This window comes from Sycon ciliatum, chromosome 6, assembly GCF_964019385.1.
Source record: "Sycon ciliatum chromosome 6, ocSycCili1.1, whole genome shotgun sequence".
In the NCBI taxonomy this organism is placed as follows: domain Eukaryota; kingdom Metazoa; phylum Porifera; class Calcarea; order Leucosolenida; family Sycettidae; genus Sycon; species Sycon ciliatum.
The window spans coordinates 27,066,797-27,085,324 of record NC_088648.1 but is presented as its reverse complement, the minus strand read 5'-3'; the positions used below and the strand labels follow the sequence as shown (position 1 = coordinate 27,085,324).

At 45.8% G+C, this 18,528-nt stretch overlaps 1 protein-coding gene across 2 annotated transcripts in view; it reads left to right on the top strand.

The window, feature by feature from the left end:
* The first annotated feature begins 570 nt into the window (after positions 1-570).
* The window catches only part of LOC135819827 (sushi, von Willebrand factor type A, EGF and pentraxin domain-containing protein 1-like), a 219,165-nt gene continuing 201,207 nt past the window's right edge, over positions 571-18,528 (top strand). The window contains exons 1-3 of one of the 2 annotated variants that reach the window (XM_065333108.1): positions 571-842; positions 4,522-4,618; positions 14,121-14,300. In XM_065333108.1, the coding sequence (XP_065189180.1) occupies positions 657-842; positions 4,522-4,618; positions 14,121-14,300 (463 nt within the window). In that variant the 5' untranslated portion in view covers positions 571-656. The remainder of the gene's footprint in view (positions 843-4,521; positions 4,619-14,120; positions 14,301-18,528) is intronic. The other variant, XM_065333107.1, reaches the window with a different exon arrangement.

The following is an 18,528-nucleotide window of genomic DNA, read 5'->3' as shown; positions in this document are numbered from 1 at the left end:
AAAATGATAATAAGGGTTGAACTGTTCATGGACGGAATTTCAATGTGGCTCCTAGAATCCCCGTCTAGTAATACTAAGTGTTTCGCCAGCTGTACATGATTCTTGCCTGTGTGCAGGAAAAGGTTCTCCTTGCAACTTTCCTGGCACACTGTACATGAACATGGCCGGTAATGAATGTGACTGTGCAACTGTATACATGCATATTGTTGCAATGACAGCATGAGACAAGGACACTGTGTTCGGAAACAGTGACCTTGCTACAACCTTCCGCGGTGTCCACCTTGTTTCAAGCTGTCAATCTACCAATATGCGTGAACTATAACAAGGTTGATCTAATACTATTTCTGAGCTAGTATTGGGTTATACATGTACTACGTGTACAGTCATGTGTCATATTGGCTTCGCGCTGTACTTTATCGCGCTTACATTCTTCGCGCAGAACTTCCTCGCGCTGTAAAATACGGCGCCTTTTTCTTCGCGCTGATTCATTGCGCAAATTCTGATCGCCCCTTACCGTATTTATGCTGAAGAAACTGAGGTGACAAGGCGCCAAACAGTTCACATGTATACGCTCAACGGGATTTTCATGTGTTTACGCACGTTGCTCCTGCTAGCATGGCAAGTGTCTGCTCAGAGCTAGAGGCGAGTGAAATTGAATGAAATTTGATATATGTCCCAACGTCACACTGAGCTCAACCCGCTGGAACATCGCAAGCGAACGGTCGACGGACGCTAAAGGAGTGGTTGCGGAGGAGAGATTTCCAGTGCTGCTATTTCAGCGTACTCTGCCAAACCTACTCGTCACTTGCGCTGAGCGACTGCGTCGTGCGCTAATCCAAAAGGTATTGTTAGCGGGTTTCCCATGTATGATAATAACAATGATTCGAAGAGGATCGCATAAGAGAAAGAATGAGTATTTGAAGCGTGCTGGTGTGCTACTGACCGGACCGCCATGTGCCCTAAGCAACAATACTAGCAGCTGCTTATATACCCTCTTCCGCATCCTTTACAGTTTACAGTCTATGAATGAAGTAAACCAAGCCCGTCTGCAGATATGCGCATGTTCTAGTAATAGAAATTCAGAGAGTACATGCTTTGTTTTGTTTTAAATTTCGGCCAGTCGGCCATTAATTTTCGTCTTGGGGGTTAGACAAGGGGAAGTAGCCATGTAGGGGCGTTAGCCCGCCTTTCGGCACCGGGAGTTGCAGCTCGCTCGAATTGACTCTACTGAGTGCAGAGGACCCACACCTTGATCTGGTGAGCTGCGTCGTGGGGATTTTGCAGTCAGATGTGCGACTGCAGGGCTCGAACCCGCGACCTCTGGGGTCGCAGGCAAGTGCAGTACCCAATGTACTACCGGGGAGGCCCCCATGTATTTGAGAGTGGGGAAGGCACGTTGAAGACAGACCCCGGTTACCACATCAGTGTCCGTCTTGGAAAAGCTCAAGTCCAGAACCATGCACGTAATCGTTGCAAGTCTCTTACACCGACGCACACAGCACACGTTGAAGTGCTTACGGTCCAGCGGATAATGTCGGCATTATTTTCGGCATTATGAGATTATCCGTCGGAGACTCGGAGTAGCAGTCTGCAAGCAGAGCAGCTTGGAGCACTAGATTGAAGAAAAAAGAGAGCATTATGTGAAGTTTGAGTGGCACTACGAGTTGCACAGTGCCCTAGTGGAGAATATCGGGAAATCTCTGTTTTTTCGCAACAACTGGCTACATACAGGCATGTGATCCAACCTTCATCCTGTCTGAAATGCGTGCAACCGTAATTCATTTTACGAGTTCATGACGATATTGACACGTAACACTTTTAGCACTTAGGCCGCTGTATGTAGCAACGCAGTCAGGTGCGTACCGGTAAATGTATAGTCACGTACACTCCTACAATTGTAGCCAAAGAAATCCAATCCACACTATAAGTCAAAAGCAGCACCAAAACGGTGCTCGGATGGGTTTTTGGACGATGCAAGATGTACGGTATTGGATTGAAATTGCGAAATAGTACTTGTTTCAGTCTGAGTAGTAGTAGCAGTATTATTTTTATTTTTTTTATTAGGGCAATCCCCACAGACTTTGAGTCTTTTTAGAGGGTACCCTGAGTGTTGACTCATGGGTCAGATTCCTTTGGCCACGGCATAAAATACCCAACCAAAGCTATTCCACAAATCCGAAACGATTATTTGCACGGAGTAGGTGTTTTGTTAAGAAGTCATGCAGAGCCATGGAGGAGACAGACGAAGAGGAGTGTTCTCGTTGTGCCTCAGGCTCTGGCGATAGCGCTTCCACAAGATGTAGCGATACTGAAGTAGACACTGATCCATTGATAAAGTTGGACCAGGATGAAGGAGCGGCAATGAATAGAAAGCGGAGCGCGTTTCAAAGAACTGCCATTGCCGAGTCCATCCCAGGCCAGCGGGTTGGAAAAAACTAGATTAGCTCGTGGACTCAGTACCAAGTCCACATGAGCTCTAAGCTTGGCATGTTCGACTTTCCTTGTGAAGCACTCACAGGGACTGAAGTAGTTATGCACGGTTATAGTACCAAGCCTGCAGTCAAGTGCTATCAAAGAAGAGGTGTATGGTGGCCATGCATTCATCTACACAACACCACCGGGGAAGAAGACAACACAAGAATTGTTGCAAAGGCTGTAGAGTGGAAGAATAGCTGCGGACATCATGTTTCCAGGCTTTCCACCAATGGGAGGAATCTCAATCCGTGGTGCCTCCTCCGCCAGAAAACAGCAGTCGGCTACCATGTGGATACCTTTCTGTGACCAGCATCGTTCTAGATGCGACAGAGTTACAGAAACGTATCACTATTAGCACAGTAGCAGCGTTCCTCGCAGCAACCATGTGCAAGATGAAGGTGTTTATCGATCTCAAGGACATCACCAGCTTGGTTTGGCAATCTCAAATCTACAGGTCAGCTGACCCGGTCATGCCCATCCCTCTTAATGCGAGGCATGGTCATATTAATCTGATTTGTTCACGGATCACTGCGAATAAAGGAGCGAAAAGTCGCTCGAATATCTTCTATGGTTTGCTCATGACTGTGTCCTGTTTTGCCTGGCACTTGAGAACCTAGATATGTTTTGGCTTCTAAAGAGTGCAAAGTACCGTTACTCCCCCATCACTGGCCATAGCCAACTTAACCATCACTGGCCATAGCCAACTCGACCATCACTGGCCATAGCCAACTCCCCCATCACTTGCCATAGTCAACTCCCCCATCGCTGCCATAGCCAAACTCCCTCATCACTGCCATATCCAACTCTCCCATCACTTGCCATATCCAACTCCCCCATCACTTGCCATTGCCAACTCCCCGATCACTTGCCATAGCCAACTCCCCCATCACTTGCCATATCCAACTCCCCCATCACTTGCCATAGCCAACTCCCCCATCACTTGCCATAGCCAACTCCCCCATCACTTGCCATAGCCAACTCCCCCATCACTTGCCATAGCCAACTCCCCCATCACTTGCCATAGCCAACTCCCCCATCACTGCCATAGCCAACTCCCCCATCACTGCCATAGCCAACTCCCCCATCACTTGCCATAGCCAACTCCCCCATCACTGGCCATATCCAACTCCCCCATCACTTGCCATAGCCAACTCCCCCATCACTGGCCATAGCCAACTCCCCCATCACTTGCCATAGCCAACTCCCCCATCACTTGCCATAGCCAACTCCCCCATCACTTGCCATAGCCAACTCCCCCATTACTTGCCATAGCCAACTCCCCCATCACTTGCCATAGCCAACTCCCCCATCACCGCCATAGCCAACTCCCCCATCACTTGCCATAGCCAACTCCCCCCTCACTGCCATTCAGATGTATACAGGCAGGTAGGTAGCATGACGTTGGTTGTTTCAAAGAGGGACACACGCTTCTTGCCGAACTTGACACTTGACTTAGTCGTGAGTCAGTCAAGTGTCAAGTTCAGCAAGAAGCGTGTGTTCCTCGTTGAAACAACCAACTTCATGACTAGTACCGCCGAAGTCACAACTTCTAAGTTAGGAAGGTAGCAGCCATGATAAAGGGTAGGGTGGCAACTACCCAGGTTAGTAAACCTATTCACCCAGTACAACCCTCTAAACTGTCCAAGTACACGGGTTGGTGGGCAGATGTTCATCAGACAGTGGTTCATCTATTGCAAACGTGTGTTGATGGGGGTTAGGGGGGGGGGGGGGCAGAAACATGGGATTGTGGATATGCATAGGTATTTGTGTATGTGTGTGTGTGTGTGTGTGTGTGGGTGGGTGGGTGGTTGTATGTATGTGGGGGGGGGGGGGGGGTGCGGGTGTGTGTGTGGGGGGGGGGGGGGTGGGTGTATGTGTGTACGTCTGCATGGTTGCGTGCGTTGATGTGTGCTTGTCCCAACCAATGCATGGATTAATGTTCTACTATATTTGAGTCTTTTTGGTGGTCTCGCTTGCTGACTTGTATTTGTATGCATTTTGTGATATGTGTTTGCCCTTCTCTATTGACTTTGGAATGCTCTATAGGTCAACAAAACCTCCTGGATTGACTACAACACTATGTTGCCTGTTGCTGTCTTCATTGTCCTTATTACAACATGGATGTCCGTTCCGGCATCTGCTGGTAAGAATAGGACAAAAGCGTTATTTACAAGCATTGCAGGGGCTTCGGAAGGTTTTTTAGGGTGGTACGGTCACACATCTGAAGTACAATTTACTCGTGGGGGGAGTGGTGGCGGAGCCGAATATTTTGGAATTTTAGATCCCAGCTCAGTGTATTTTATTGATTCACTGGTATCTGGGGCAAAAAGTGGTACGGTCAATACCGTAGTGACCATCAGTGTCTGCTCTAGGATTGTAGGACAGCCGGGTACACGTGTACCTGGCGCAACCATTTCAACCGGGTCGTAACCGGGTACACATGTACCTGGCGCTGTCTCACCAGCCGAGGCACATGCTTTAACTGGTTGGTTGGTTTATTTTAATTCGGACAATAAACGGGAACTAAGTCCAATGACATAAAGGCGAATGGATAAGCCGCATTTAGAAAAGAGAGGGCAGGAATTAGAAAAGCACGAAAGAAGAAGAAATATCTGACACATACAAGCCATGTGGTCAGTCCTTTCAAAGTTCGAAAGTGTAAAGTACCAACCGGGTCACAGGTGACCCGGTACTATATTTTCAACCGGGTCCAAGCGCCGCCCAACCGGGTGGATTACCTGGCTCACCCGGCGCTGGAGCAGGCACTGACCATACCATGTGCGACGCCCCTGCATTGCGATATGTTTATAGAAAAGAAAAAGTACCAAGGAAGTACATGTTAGGCTATAATGTCCACTAACACCACCAGTTACTAAATAATCAGCTCATGCGATAGCATTGCACAAAACTGACCAACGGCACTGACGCTCTATGTACAACTAACTAGCAAACAGCTCTAGTACATATTGGATGCGCACTCCAACAGCCTTCCAAAGATAAGCACAAGCTGAAAGTCTCAGCTGTGAAGGACGTTGGCGGATGTTCATGCATGTCGATGATGATCCTGGCAAGACCGTTGGACAATACGGTCAAACCATGATTCAAGGACGCAAAGCAACATTCCAAACCACTTGTGTGGCTCAAAGGATGCGAAGATCAATAAAAGGTCAGGTTGTCAGATGCGTGCAATGTTACCGCACGAGCTGATTGTTTAGTAACTGGTGGTGTTAGCGAACATAACAGCGTAACTTGTAGTTCCTTGGTCCTTTTTCTTTTCCAGAAATTATTCCTTGGCTCTCCATCCAGTCCATTATTTGTATAATTAATATACCGAAATAATGGAAAAAAGAATGCCAAGCCTTACTGGACGATGGCGAGGCTAGTACGACAATTGGAGATACTGGTCTTACTGCACTTCGACGACGCAAAGCAACAGATCACCTAATTTGGGAGGCTCAAGTGTATGTAACATCGTTGGGTAGTCTGTTGATTTCCGTTGTTGTATTATAGTTAGGCCTCAGTACAATCACTTGTGGATCCAGGGTGAATTCATACTACCGTATTCCCCATATTTTAGTACGTACTAACTTTCAAACTTAGCAGCCACAGGAGTACTAACTTTCGGGGGTGGTACTATCTTTCGGGGAGTACTTTTTTATCGGGGGTAAATGACACGCAGTGGGAAGCCTGCACAACTCTAGTGTCCGTGCATATGATATATGTACTGTACGGTGTCTGTACATGTAGGACGGGTACAAACTTACTATCTTTCGGGGGGGGGGGAGGACTATCTTTCGGGGTGATAACCTTTGCAGTGGAAAGTGTATTTTTTATAGGGGGTACTAAGGGCATGTTCGATTGGTAGGATTGGGATCCCGATCCACCGGATCCACTGGATTCGCACCCTTTCGATTGGTCGAATCCGGATCCGGATCCTTTGGATTTGGATCCGGTCAACCCACCTCGGGGAGCAGGGTTGACCGGATCCAATGGATCCAAATGTGACCTTTGTGCGTATATGGCGGGTAAAAATCATTTTTGTACACATTGTGGTACGCACACGTGGATGGAGATAGAGCTTGTTGACTTTTTGTACGACGCACGCGATGAGTACGACGTTCACCCTTTTGGGTGCCTTGTGAGCGCCATTTTCAACATGGCAACAGTCAAGGTCCAAGATATAGCGTTCAGTTGAATCTGAAGGATCCGAGGGATCTGAGATCTGGATCCCGATCCCGATCCTTACCAATCGAACATGCCCTAAGTCATTGGGGAGAACTAACTTACGGGGAAATACGGTACTGCCAATTAAGGATTCATTCATACTATGGGATAGAGCAGCAGTATAGGGGAAATCACCCTGGGAGTGTTCGAAATTGCCGCCCACCAGTAACAGCTTTTCAGTTTCTCCCGACCCCTTTGGAAGGGTTTGGGATAGGCACCGGCGAATTATGCTCGAAAAGGTGGCAGATTCTGCTCGAAAAGCAGTGAAATTGGCAGAACCGTACAAACTTTATGGCGGGCAATTCTTCGAATTCTGCTCCACTTCTTTATCCACATACCAAACATGCATGAAACTTACCAGAAAAAGTACCGAATTCTGCCTATTTTTCTGCCGGCATTATCCGCCGCTGACTAGTTTGGGAAACTTTTTACTGTCGGAAAAACATTAGTAAAAAACTGACACTCAGTGCTACGATAGGTACAGACCGCTGCACACGCAGTACTAAAACCACGGTACTGCCAGCCCTTTCAGGACGACTGATGATTCCACGTATTCCCGCCTGGGCACACGCTGATGCGTGCCTCAGCCAGAGTACGAAAAAAAAGTTTTGCAAGTTCTGCAAAGTTTTATAATTTAACTCACCAATGCCAGAATTTCTCCATCTTGGGCTCATCAGCGTTCTACAGAACTCCTCTTTCCTAATCATGCAACTAGATGCCCAGCAGGAGCAACGGAATCGCCTTCATGCCATTTGAGGGCTGCCCCATTGCGCCTGACTGAGGTACTTTGCCTGCCCCGACAAATTTCTTCAGTTCCGAAGTTTTACTCAACGCAGAACAACTATCATGGCCAGCAATCGAGGACATCTGAGAGTTGTAATTTTTGTACTCCTCCGAGGTGTGATTTTTGGCGTGCTGGGCCAAGCACAAGGAAGCCATCTGCAAAAAAACTGCAGAAAATGGTTGTTGTTTGATCCTTTGGTGTAATCTTTGTTTCTAGTCGAAGCTAGTTGCTGTTTGGAGCAGAAACGCTGAAATTGACTATTTTCTGCATGTACTCATACATGTACTCATGTACTCAGGCATGCAGTCTTACTCGTATTTTAGCTCTTTTTCTGGAATGGATGCTGCTCTGCGCCCCTTGGTGAACATTTCCTGCGCTCGTGGAGCAGCTGAAAAGGACCACTGGTATGTCTAGTTCCTGGTTTGAAAGTGGAGAGTCGACTTTTGTGCCTTGAAAAAGGAGTAGAGAGCGATAAAGGTACGTCTGTGACTTATTTTTGAGTGCTCCTCGTACATTTTTGATCGTGATAGAAATTCTCAGACCAAAGTCAGCGCGATGATGGCCGTACAGTTTTCTTGTAGATTTTTTAGTTGTTTCATCTCGTATCTATGTCAGTATCGTGATGGTGAAGTGGAGAGGGTGATTTTCTTCCTCTAGGCTTCGTTCAGCTGACTTTGCTTCGTCCTCGTTGAAAAGTGATCCTGAAAAAAAGGTCGATTCGCAAAATTATGTTGATTTTGAATGTACGTGATGACATACGATTGCTGGCTATGTCAAAGTTCTCCAGATTCATGAAGCTCAAGCGAAACCTTTGAGCTCTACTTCGCATGCGCTGTGCAACGACGAGTCATAGGGAAAGTCCCCGTTTGAGAGATACTGATAAGTGCAGATCACTGCGCACACAATTTGTCAAAAAATTCAAATTCCAAACTTCTCTTTTTTTGTTTCGCTCTTCGGAGCTCCGTGAATCCACATTGCGCTATATCAAACGACATATCGCTGGAGAGCTTATTTTCTCAGCTTTCCAACATGCTATCATTTGCGATGATCGGAGAAAGGATACCAGAGTTACAGTAATTTGAACACTGGTGTATATACACTGAACAAATGATTGCACTCTCAGAATGAGTATACCGGTACTTGTCCTCGGGAATACAGCGTACATTTTTGGACGAGTTAACTCGTCCTCGGTCCTCAAAGTGTTAACTTAATTAAACTGACTTCCCATTTTCAACTTCTTAATATTTTTTTTACGCACCAAGTTATCAGTATAGGATAGTGCACGGATCCGAGGAGAATATTTTTCATACTCCCCAAGGCGCGCAGCGCCGCGGGGATTATGAAAAATATTCTTCCGAGGACCAATCCGTGCACTATCTGTATATAGCTCGACTTGTCAGGGGTCAGCGCAGCCATCACGGTACACAGCTTTTGGCTTTCACACTTTTTCAGTTGTAAGCATGCAGGGAGTACAGTACATGTACTCAGTACGTACTTTTTCAAGCTCACAAAAAAGGAAAGGCAAGGAAACATGACACAGGAACAAAACACAATCTGACAAATGAAAAAACAATACCTGATATTTTTTCTCTTTACATTGCCTCACCCTGTTATGGCCCGGTTTTCTTCAGGGAGTATTGTACTACTCCCTGGTTTTCTTCTTGTTCTGGTGGGAGTTCAGGCCCCACATGTTGTGCCGGTACTCTTGTAAGTCCTGATCTGTGCGTTTTTCTCTTTGAATTTTCTCAGCCAATTAATTTTTGAGGGGGAGGGAGGGAGGGTGATGCCTGATGGGCAGTATGACCAGTCTTCAGTTTCCATGGCAACATTGTTGTTGAGATCGAAATGCGGGCGTGTTGGATTTCTTGCGAATTCAAAATACAAAGAACAACATTTCTCTTGTTTAGGTTCCATAGTAAACCTATTTACGATACAATACAATGTATTTGCTTTCATTTGTTGTTCAGTTCCCATGGCAACGTTGTCGTTGACGTTGCAGACACATGTACCTTGTTGCCAATTATTATTCATGAGTAGCTGTAATTGCACGTTCACATCCATGTTCATCTAATACAAAAACATATTCACGGTGCTCATGTAAGAGTTTTGTAAATATGTCCACTTGTTCAATTACCTTCCTATAACAAGATCATTTGATTGAGATATCACACAGCGGCTTCCAGGCTGGCTCTTTGGGGTTTGTTTGGCTAGCTTGCTTTTGGCCTACTCTCGCTAGGTATAGTGAGAGCAGTCCAAACGGACCAAAGTCTTGGGCTTTTTCCCCTCACCTAGGGGATTATGAAGAATAATCCCCTGGGTCAGGGGATTATCAGCCCTAAAACGCTTAACGAGTCGAGCTATTGACTTATATTGTTTGTGAGTCTGCCAGCTTTTGTATCAATTTAGAAAGCCGATGGTCCAATTGAACAATGGTCCGAAATACCAGTTTTCGATGAAGTGAAGGGACGAAATTGGGTTTATGGTAGGGGTCAAACGGGTGTACCGGGTACCCGCCCGTTAATCTCAGGTACCGTTAGTAAAAGGGTACCCGTTTGTAAAAAAAAAAAAAAAAAAAAAAAAAAAATGATGTGAAAAGTGATCCTATCGTATTCCAAGACTCAAAATAGGAGTGCGGATACTCTTTTCCTTTTTCCTGTGCATTCCCGCTTTCGACTTTATCAGGCAGGAGCAGGCTGAAAGACAGACTTGACAGTTGTTCTCTCCACTCTAGTGCAAGTAAAAATCCTCGTACTGGAGGTTTTTGATTGTGATGTGAGAAGATGCAAGACTTGAAACTCGTTCGAGGTGGCAGCTGAGTAACTAGAAAGTAACTTAGTTATGATGGTTCTCCGACATCGAACCTGCCACAGTACTTGATGAACTAGTGTCACCAGGCTGAGTGACCAGTCGGAGTGTCACAAACGGTGATGTCCGTAGGTGGTAGCTACATGTATGATACTCATGGTTGTAGTTTGTTCCTTCAATCGACGAGTTGAAAAGTAGTTCGAAATATTGCATACAAGATTACGGATTTGTGAAGATTCATTTCACGAGTTCAACAAGCTAGCACTAGCAGCTAGCTGGCCAGCAGCACATCAGCTGTGTCAGGCACCCCAGCTAGCTATGGGCGCGAACATCTTCTGAATGCAACGAGTACCAGTTCTCTGCGAACATAGCAAATAGGATTGCGTGAGATCACGGAAGTTTTGCAAAACCACTCTGTCCTTGCATGCATGGCTTGAATCACATCGATCTGCAGTTGATTTGCGTAGTGTATCAAAATACATGTAGCTTGTAGGACCATCTACATGTACGATTGTAAGTTACTGCCTGTGAAGTTATGTACATGGGCAAATGCACGGATGACATTCATTTGGAACCTTTATTGCCATAATAATATTATGATACACGAATCAATTGCGAATCATAATGTAGTATCAAAATACAACCTGAGAATATACAAATTAAAATCATGATTTATGTGAGAAATGCGCCAAAAAATAATATGGCTGCTAAAGGGTACCCGTTAACCCGCCCGTTAAGGAAATTACCCGTTCGTTAGTTAAAGGTACACCCGTTTGACCCCTAGTTTATGGCCATTTTCCCCACCAGAAGCAGCATTGATTGAATTGGTGCACAAGATGTTTTAGAGTAGGTTTGGGGGGGGGGGGGGACAATGTATCACAGTAGAGTCATGATGAAGAAATAAAGTGTGTCTAGTTCCTGTGGAACAACCGAACAAAATGAGAAATGAAAGCAACATGAGGGAAGGTACATGTCCCAGGTGGATGTGTGACTGCCTCCTTAACCAAACCTTCTCCGCATCCGAACCGCCTGCCCGCGCGCCCAGGGTTGCGTATAATCGGCACTCTATAAAATAAACTAACCCTACAGTTTGATAAGTCGAATCAAGTAGCCGATGTCTATCCTCGCTAAGTGTGAACGATGGAATTGTATAGTAATGGTTCTTCACACTCCGCGGAACTGTTTCATTCCCTACGGATGGTGGATCGGTGATACTAGTGAGCCTTGCTTCATTAACCCTCATCCGAACAACAAAGTGTACTAATTATTACAGTCAACTTCGCTTATAACGACACTCGGCGGGGCATCAAAAAGGTGTCCTTATTCGCGAAGTGTCGTTATACCCGAAGTCTCATCATTATGTATTACAGTGGGATGGGAATTTGCTCTGGGCATGGAAGTTCTGCCGTTATTCGCGAATTGTCGTTATATCCGCAGTCGTTATTCGCGTAGTTGACTGCAGTCTCAGAGAGACGCCGCGACTCATTTCGATGACAACTTTACAGGGGTGTTTCTGGTCCAGGTTTTAAGGGTGCGCCGACCACATATGTGCAGGATGCCTGGTGCATGTCATTCATGCTCATTATGTTGAAATATTTAGGAGGTGCACATCCCAACCCCCCCCCCCCCTCCAACGCCGAAGCCCCATGTGAGCTACACGACTGACTTTAGGTTCCCTTAAGTGATGTTGACAATTTTGGCCTTTTTGGAAAGGCATGAGGAGGTCTCTAGAAATTAGGGTACCCCGTAAGGAGACTATGGGTATGTGAAGACTGCCCTAGAGAAATATGAATATATATTAGAAAAAAAATGTCGAACAGTCTCTGCTGGGATAACGGCTACACCATAGCTCACTGGTTGGAGCATCGCTGGCTACAAGCGAGGGTCCCCGGTTAGACTGGCTACAAGCGAGGGTCCCCGGTTAGACTGGCTACAAGCGAGGGTCCCCGGTTAGACTGGCTACAAGCGAGGGTCCCCGGTTAGATTGGCTACAAGCGAGGGTCCCCTGTTAGACTGGCTACAAGCGAGGGTCCCCGGTTAGACTGGCTACAAGCGAGGGTCCCCGGTTAGACTGGCTACAAGCGAGGGTCCCCGGTTCCAGTTCTGGTATGACAGTCATTTTGTTATTCAGACTTTCCAGTTTACATCCTTTCCCTCAAAAAAGTAGAAAGTAATTACAAAATCATAATTATAGAAAAGAAAAGACCAAGGAACTACAAGTTACGCTATAATGTCCACTAACACCACAAGTTACTTGACAATCAGGTTATGCGATAGCATTGCACAAACCTGCTTGACAGTACCCAGCCTGTACATCTACTTGTAACTGGCTCTCATCTCTAGCCAGTCTTGGCTGCGCAATCCAAAAGCCTTCGATCCAACTTGGAAGGTTGCAAATTATAGGAACACATAGGATGGGGAAAAATAATAATAGAGACAAGTTCTAGCCTTCAACTGCAAGAGGAACAAAAACTCTTCATGAATTTCTTTTTTGAAGAGAAGTATGGCTCATCTATATGTGGGCTTTTTGAAGTCCCTTTCACTGCCACTGTCGACTGAATTCATGCACTCTGAATGACATAGTCGACGTGCGTCGACCAGCAAACATGCAGTTCCCGGTGATACTGTCGACTTCCGTCCACAGGCAGACTTCACCCAGTTTGGGCCTCTATATTTGAATGGTGGAGATTCTTTGTAGAGGTAGAGGGCCATTGGCCCTGAAAGAGGTCCATACCCATCAAAATACGCTGCCAGACGTATGAGTTTCTATTTGAAGAAAAAAACCCGAACCAGCGTCGTTGCAAATGTGCATCCAATTTTGAAGGTAGGCATGGAAGAAATCGGTTCTAACACACCTCACCTTGAGTTGTCAGCTGGCAGTGAAAGTGCTTAATTTGTAATAATGCTAAAAAATGAATGTGCCATCAAGGAAGACTCTAGGCAGAGTTTTAGAAGGACAACATAATCATTGCCAACGTTCCACCATGTGGAAACTTCTTTCTTACGCAGCATGAAACAGACCTCTTTCAGAGACTTAAAACTTTTTTGTGGAACAAGATAAGACGGTCGTTTTTTTGAAAATGAATGGTAGGTCTTTCCTGCTTCTTTTGCTACCAAAGGTGATTTACGTATCTAATATTGACGGAGTACGAGGTCAATATAGGAAATAAAAGCGCAGTAAATGACCGAGGCGAAGCCGAGGTCTTTTACGAAGTTTGTATTTCCTATACTGACCAAGTACAATTTTTTTTAGATTTATCACGACAAACTGTCGGTATTTCAAATTCCATAACCTCATGAATCCCGGTTTTATGATTGCACAACCGTTGCACTATGCACCGCAGGACACCGTTCAACTGCGCAACCCATAAGCAGTCAAATATAAGCAGTCAATATAGCCCCAAGGAGTGAAATATGCAGGAATATTTGGCTGCTTAGGTATAGCGAAAATCAATGGGAGTCAATACTATAAGGGAGTGATAAAGCGTGTTAACATCATTGACCGATAGTTTTCAATTTTGCCTGGCGGGTCAGTTATGGGTTAAGGACCAAATTTGGAGACAAATTCCTGGTGCGGTCAGTTTCGAACATTGTGTGTGTGTGTGTGTGCGTTGTGTGTGTGTGTGCGTTGTGTGTGTGTGAGTGTGTGTGTGTGTGTGTGTGTGTGTGTGTAATGTGTGTGTGTGTGTGTGTGTGTGTGTGTGTGTGTGTGTGCATGTGTGCGTGCTTCCTATTGTGTGTGCGCGTGTGTCTGTGTGTGTGAGTCTACATGTGTATATGTGTGCCTGTGTTTATGTGTGTGTGCGTGTTTGTGTGCACTGTTTCCAACCAGCCACATGTTCTTCAACACCAAACCTCTCGAACGGATATTATACTACCAGTATTAGCAGTTTTACAAATGGTGGCATAGCGTTTGCTGCTTGTTGTCCAGGATACCAGGTAAATCGACCATTGACAATCACGTGTGGTAATGGCACTTGGCCTAGTGGTGGATCTCGTCCAACTTGTACATGTAAGTGGAACATAGTGTACTTGGTCTGATAAACATATCTACATACACAGTGCTGCCTTGGATGGCAGTGCAATTGCTTTATCCATCTGCCATTGCTTGTGAGCCATAAACAGCTCTTGGCATTGTCCAATGGTTTTCATGCTGATGAGGTTGTCCTCATTATGAGTGATAACGAGAATGCGGGCCCTGCATGGCATGTTTTTTTTGTGGTGTAATTTACAGTGCGATTATGTGCAGTTCACATTTACTAGCAAGTAGTTCGATTGCAATACGGCACTTCATATTTGCATACTCTGAAGTATGATAAACTTATGACTTTAATATACGCGGACGATACAGCGCTCCATATAACCGATCCAGGATTATTACAAGCCTGCGACTCGCTACAGTATCACATTAATCAAGTTGTGATCTGGATGTCGAAGTGAAAACTCCGCCCCAATGTGTCGAAAACGGCAATCCTTTATATCCCCCCACGACCCTCCAGTGACCTCACCCTCTTTACGACTCGGCTTTTTACTTTCCCTGATGATCCTATTGCTATCAACATCGTTAAAAATCACAAACACCTTGGTATATTTCTTGATGAACACTTGTCCTGGGATTCGCACGTAACCTATATTGAAAAGCGGGTTTGCTGCGCGATAGGCTGCATTTCTCCTCAAATCTCCCATCTACACCATGGTAGTCGAATACAAATTTATCACTCTTATGTTCTTCCTTTGTTTGATGTTTGATTCCTTTGTTTGGTCCTCCGGTCTATCCTCCGCTCTTATGCATCGGTTAGAAGTCACCCACTGTAAATTACTTCGATTAATATTTCGCATGTCCCCTCTGACCTCCTCTCAGACGCTATACATTTTGGCTTCCTCTTCCCCTCTCTCAGAACGCTTTCCCCGCTCGGCATGCAAATTCATTCACCGTATTAAGCTTCAACTTGCTCCTCCTCATGCACTTGCACATTTAAGCTGGTTCAATAATAGCTCGCGTACTAGATGTTCTCTCCATTTCCCACTTGCCAGATCATCGATCCTTTTAAAATCCCCTCTGTTCAAGTCCTATTCTCATTGGTCTCGGCTTCCGCAGGAGGTAAAGTCTCGTGACACCTTCGCTGCATTTTGTTCCATTCTGCCCGCGCCTAAGTCGAATTGAATTGAGTTCGTTGTTTTCCATTGCTAGCCTAATCTTCATACTGCTCTCTCCAGGTTCCTATAGTACTTCTTTTGTTTTGTTTTCTTTTCTCTCTTTTTTTCTCCTTCTTTTTCTCAGTTGTCCCCACCATGGCTGGTTAAAATCGCCCGCATCACATGCTTATTGGCACTATGTCATCGTGATTGTGGAATAATAATAATAATAATAATAATACGAAGTAGTGGTTGCGACTTCGGCGATGATTTGTAAGAAAGGTTTGCTCCCCACAAGTGTCAAGAAAAGTCGGCGGAATAGCGCGAGCTCCGGTGTGGAGAGCAAACCTTTCTTACAAATAATAATAATAATACTAATTACAAAAAATGTATTATCTACGCATGCATCTACGCAAGAGTCACCACCAGCCAATTAGGACATGTGTAGTATCCCTGCCCGACCAATACGGAAGTAGTACGGAACTAATACGGAGCTTTGCCTGATGTATATTTAGTGTATCTCCGTATGTAAGCGTACGGCGTCTGCTGCATAAAAGCGGCTGCGCATTTCTGTTTTGATGAAGATGAGATTTTGATAATAACGAGCTATCCGACCTCCAGGTGTGCACCGGAGAGAAAGTCAGTTATTTTGCCGCTTCTTCTTTCACTAATAATAATATCTCAGGTGTGTACCTGAAAGTAGAATAAAAGTAATTATTGTTGATTTCACCGCGCCTACCACTCGGCTACCCATTACATTGGTGGCAGCGGTGTAGTTTTAAATAAAACAACGTGATTCGACCCCAGACTCCCATGGCTCAAACCGCTACAGCTCCGTGCGACGAATCAAGATGAGAATCATGTTTCTTGCCTTCCTCGGCCTGGCACTGCTTATTTGCCTGCAGCTCAGTCAGGGTGCTAGCGTGGATCACCCTTCTCTCCGCACGGCACACACTGGAGACTCCGATGGCGATTCCAAGTGACCCGCTACCTACATGTTTTCTACCGGTGGTGATGGCGAAGCTGATGAGGACGACAACAGGCAGGCTGGTACCCAAGACAAGGAGGGTATTCACCAAGACCAGCAGCGTTTGATTTTCGCCGGCACGCAGTCGGAAGCAGGAGCCCACTCTTCACTTGGTACTTCGCCTCCGTAGTGGGATGCAGATTTTGTCATCACTCTTTACGTCGCGCCAAGCGATTCTATCGACAATGTGAAGACCACGATTCAAGACGAGGAGGGAGTGATCTGTCTGACGCCGAGCTAGCCGCTCTGAGTGACCGGCTCAACCAAGATGAAGATAAAACCTGGCTTGCTCTCCGCCGTAGCTCCAGCCGCCGCCGTGGTTACTAACGCTGATTCCAGGTATGGCATTTTCTTTCCTCTCTTCCTTCAGTCTCCCTGTTCTTTTCAGTCTTCCTTTATGCGAGTGTGTGAATCCAGTTTAGTTTGGTAGGCGTCTGATCATGGTGAGCCACGGCTTACCCAGCTAACGTGGGACAATGTGTGTGACAACGCCCCTTATAGTTATAGTGTATTCAGTTCGGTTTTTGAACTGCGATGTTCCTGGCGGGTTGTGCCAGCGTAGTGCAGCAAGAGTGCTGTGGTTTCAGGTCCTATTTGGAGGACAGTTCTTTCCCTTTTGACCCCGTGAGATCGTGTGAACCTGGTGTGCTTCTACTTTATGATTTGTTATCAGTTCATTTCTTCTGTCTACTCTAAACGTTATCATTTCCGATATAATTTGCCATCTTCCGGTTGACGCTGTGTTCGTAACTCTTCACTAATTTTTGAAAATCACGAGGGCGTGATAATCTTTAGGAAGGGAGGGTGTAGTATCCCTACCCGACCAATACGGAAGTAGTACGGAACTAATGCGGAGCTTTGCCTGATGTATATTTAGTGTATCTCCGTATGTAAGCGTACGGCGTCTGCTGCATAAAAGCGGCTGCGCATTTCTGTTTTGATGAAGATGAGATTTTGATAATAACGAGCTATCCAACCTCCAGGTGTGCACCGGAGAGAAAGTCAGTTATTTTGCCGCTTCTTCTTTCACTAATAATAATATCTCAGGTGTGTACCTGAAAGTAGAATAAAAGTAATTATTGTTGATTTCACCGCGCCTACCACTCGGCTACCCATTACACATGTGTCAAAGTATTGAACGTTTTCGTTCCCTTCTTGTCAAAACACTACAGGGAATGATGGAAATAAGCTAAAAGACTACAACTATAAGGAAAAGAAGTTCAGAACTTCTTTTCCTTATAGTTGTAGTCTTTTAGCTTATTTCCATCATTCCCTGTAGTGTTTTGACAAGAAGGGAACGAAAACGTTCAATACTTTGACACATGTCCTAATTGGCTGGTGGTGACTCTTGCGTAGATGCATGCGTAGATAATACATTTTTTGTAATATTTTCTGCCTCCGTCCTACTTTCAAATAATACTAATAATAATAATAATAATAATAATACTGCTATTTTGCCTGTCTCTAAATCCGATCAGTGGCGAGTTGACCAGGACGGGTCTTGGCTACCGCTGTGGCCCACCGGCCCAGGTGTGCCCTGTATCGCACCTGTGGTACATGGACGACATGAAGCTCTTCGCCCGAAACGACAATAATCTGCTCTCCATGACCAATGTTGTGGAGTCAATGGGCGACTGCATTGGTATGCGATTTAACCCATCAAAGTCTAGCTGGCTCACCATGAAACGGGGAAGAGCCCAGAGCGATCAGCATTCTGCTCTCCAGACACTCCAGGGTCACGCCATTGCTAAGCTGCAGGCGGAGGAGTCCTACAGGTACCTTGGTGTCCCGGAATCAGCACATTTTCACGCCACCGAACTGAAGACCACAGCAAAGGCTGAGTTCGGCCGCCGCCTTCAATTGATATGCTCGTCTCAATTGAACGCCAGGAACTTGGTCAAAGCCATCAACACCTTTGCCATTCCAGTCATCCTCTACTCTCTGTGCATCGTTGAGTGGACAAAGGCAGAGATAGAGGAACTCGACCGACAGACCCGCCAAGCACTGTTTAAAGCACATGCCCGTCACCCCAAGGACTCTGCCGCCAGGGTCCACCTGCCTCGTGACATGGGTGGTC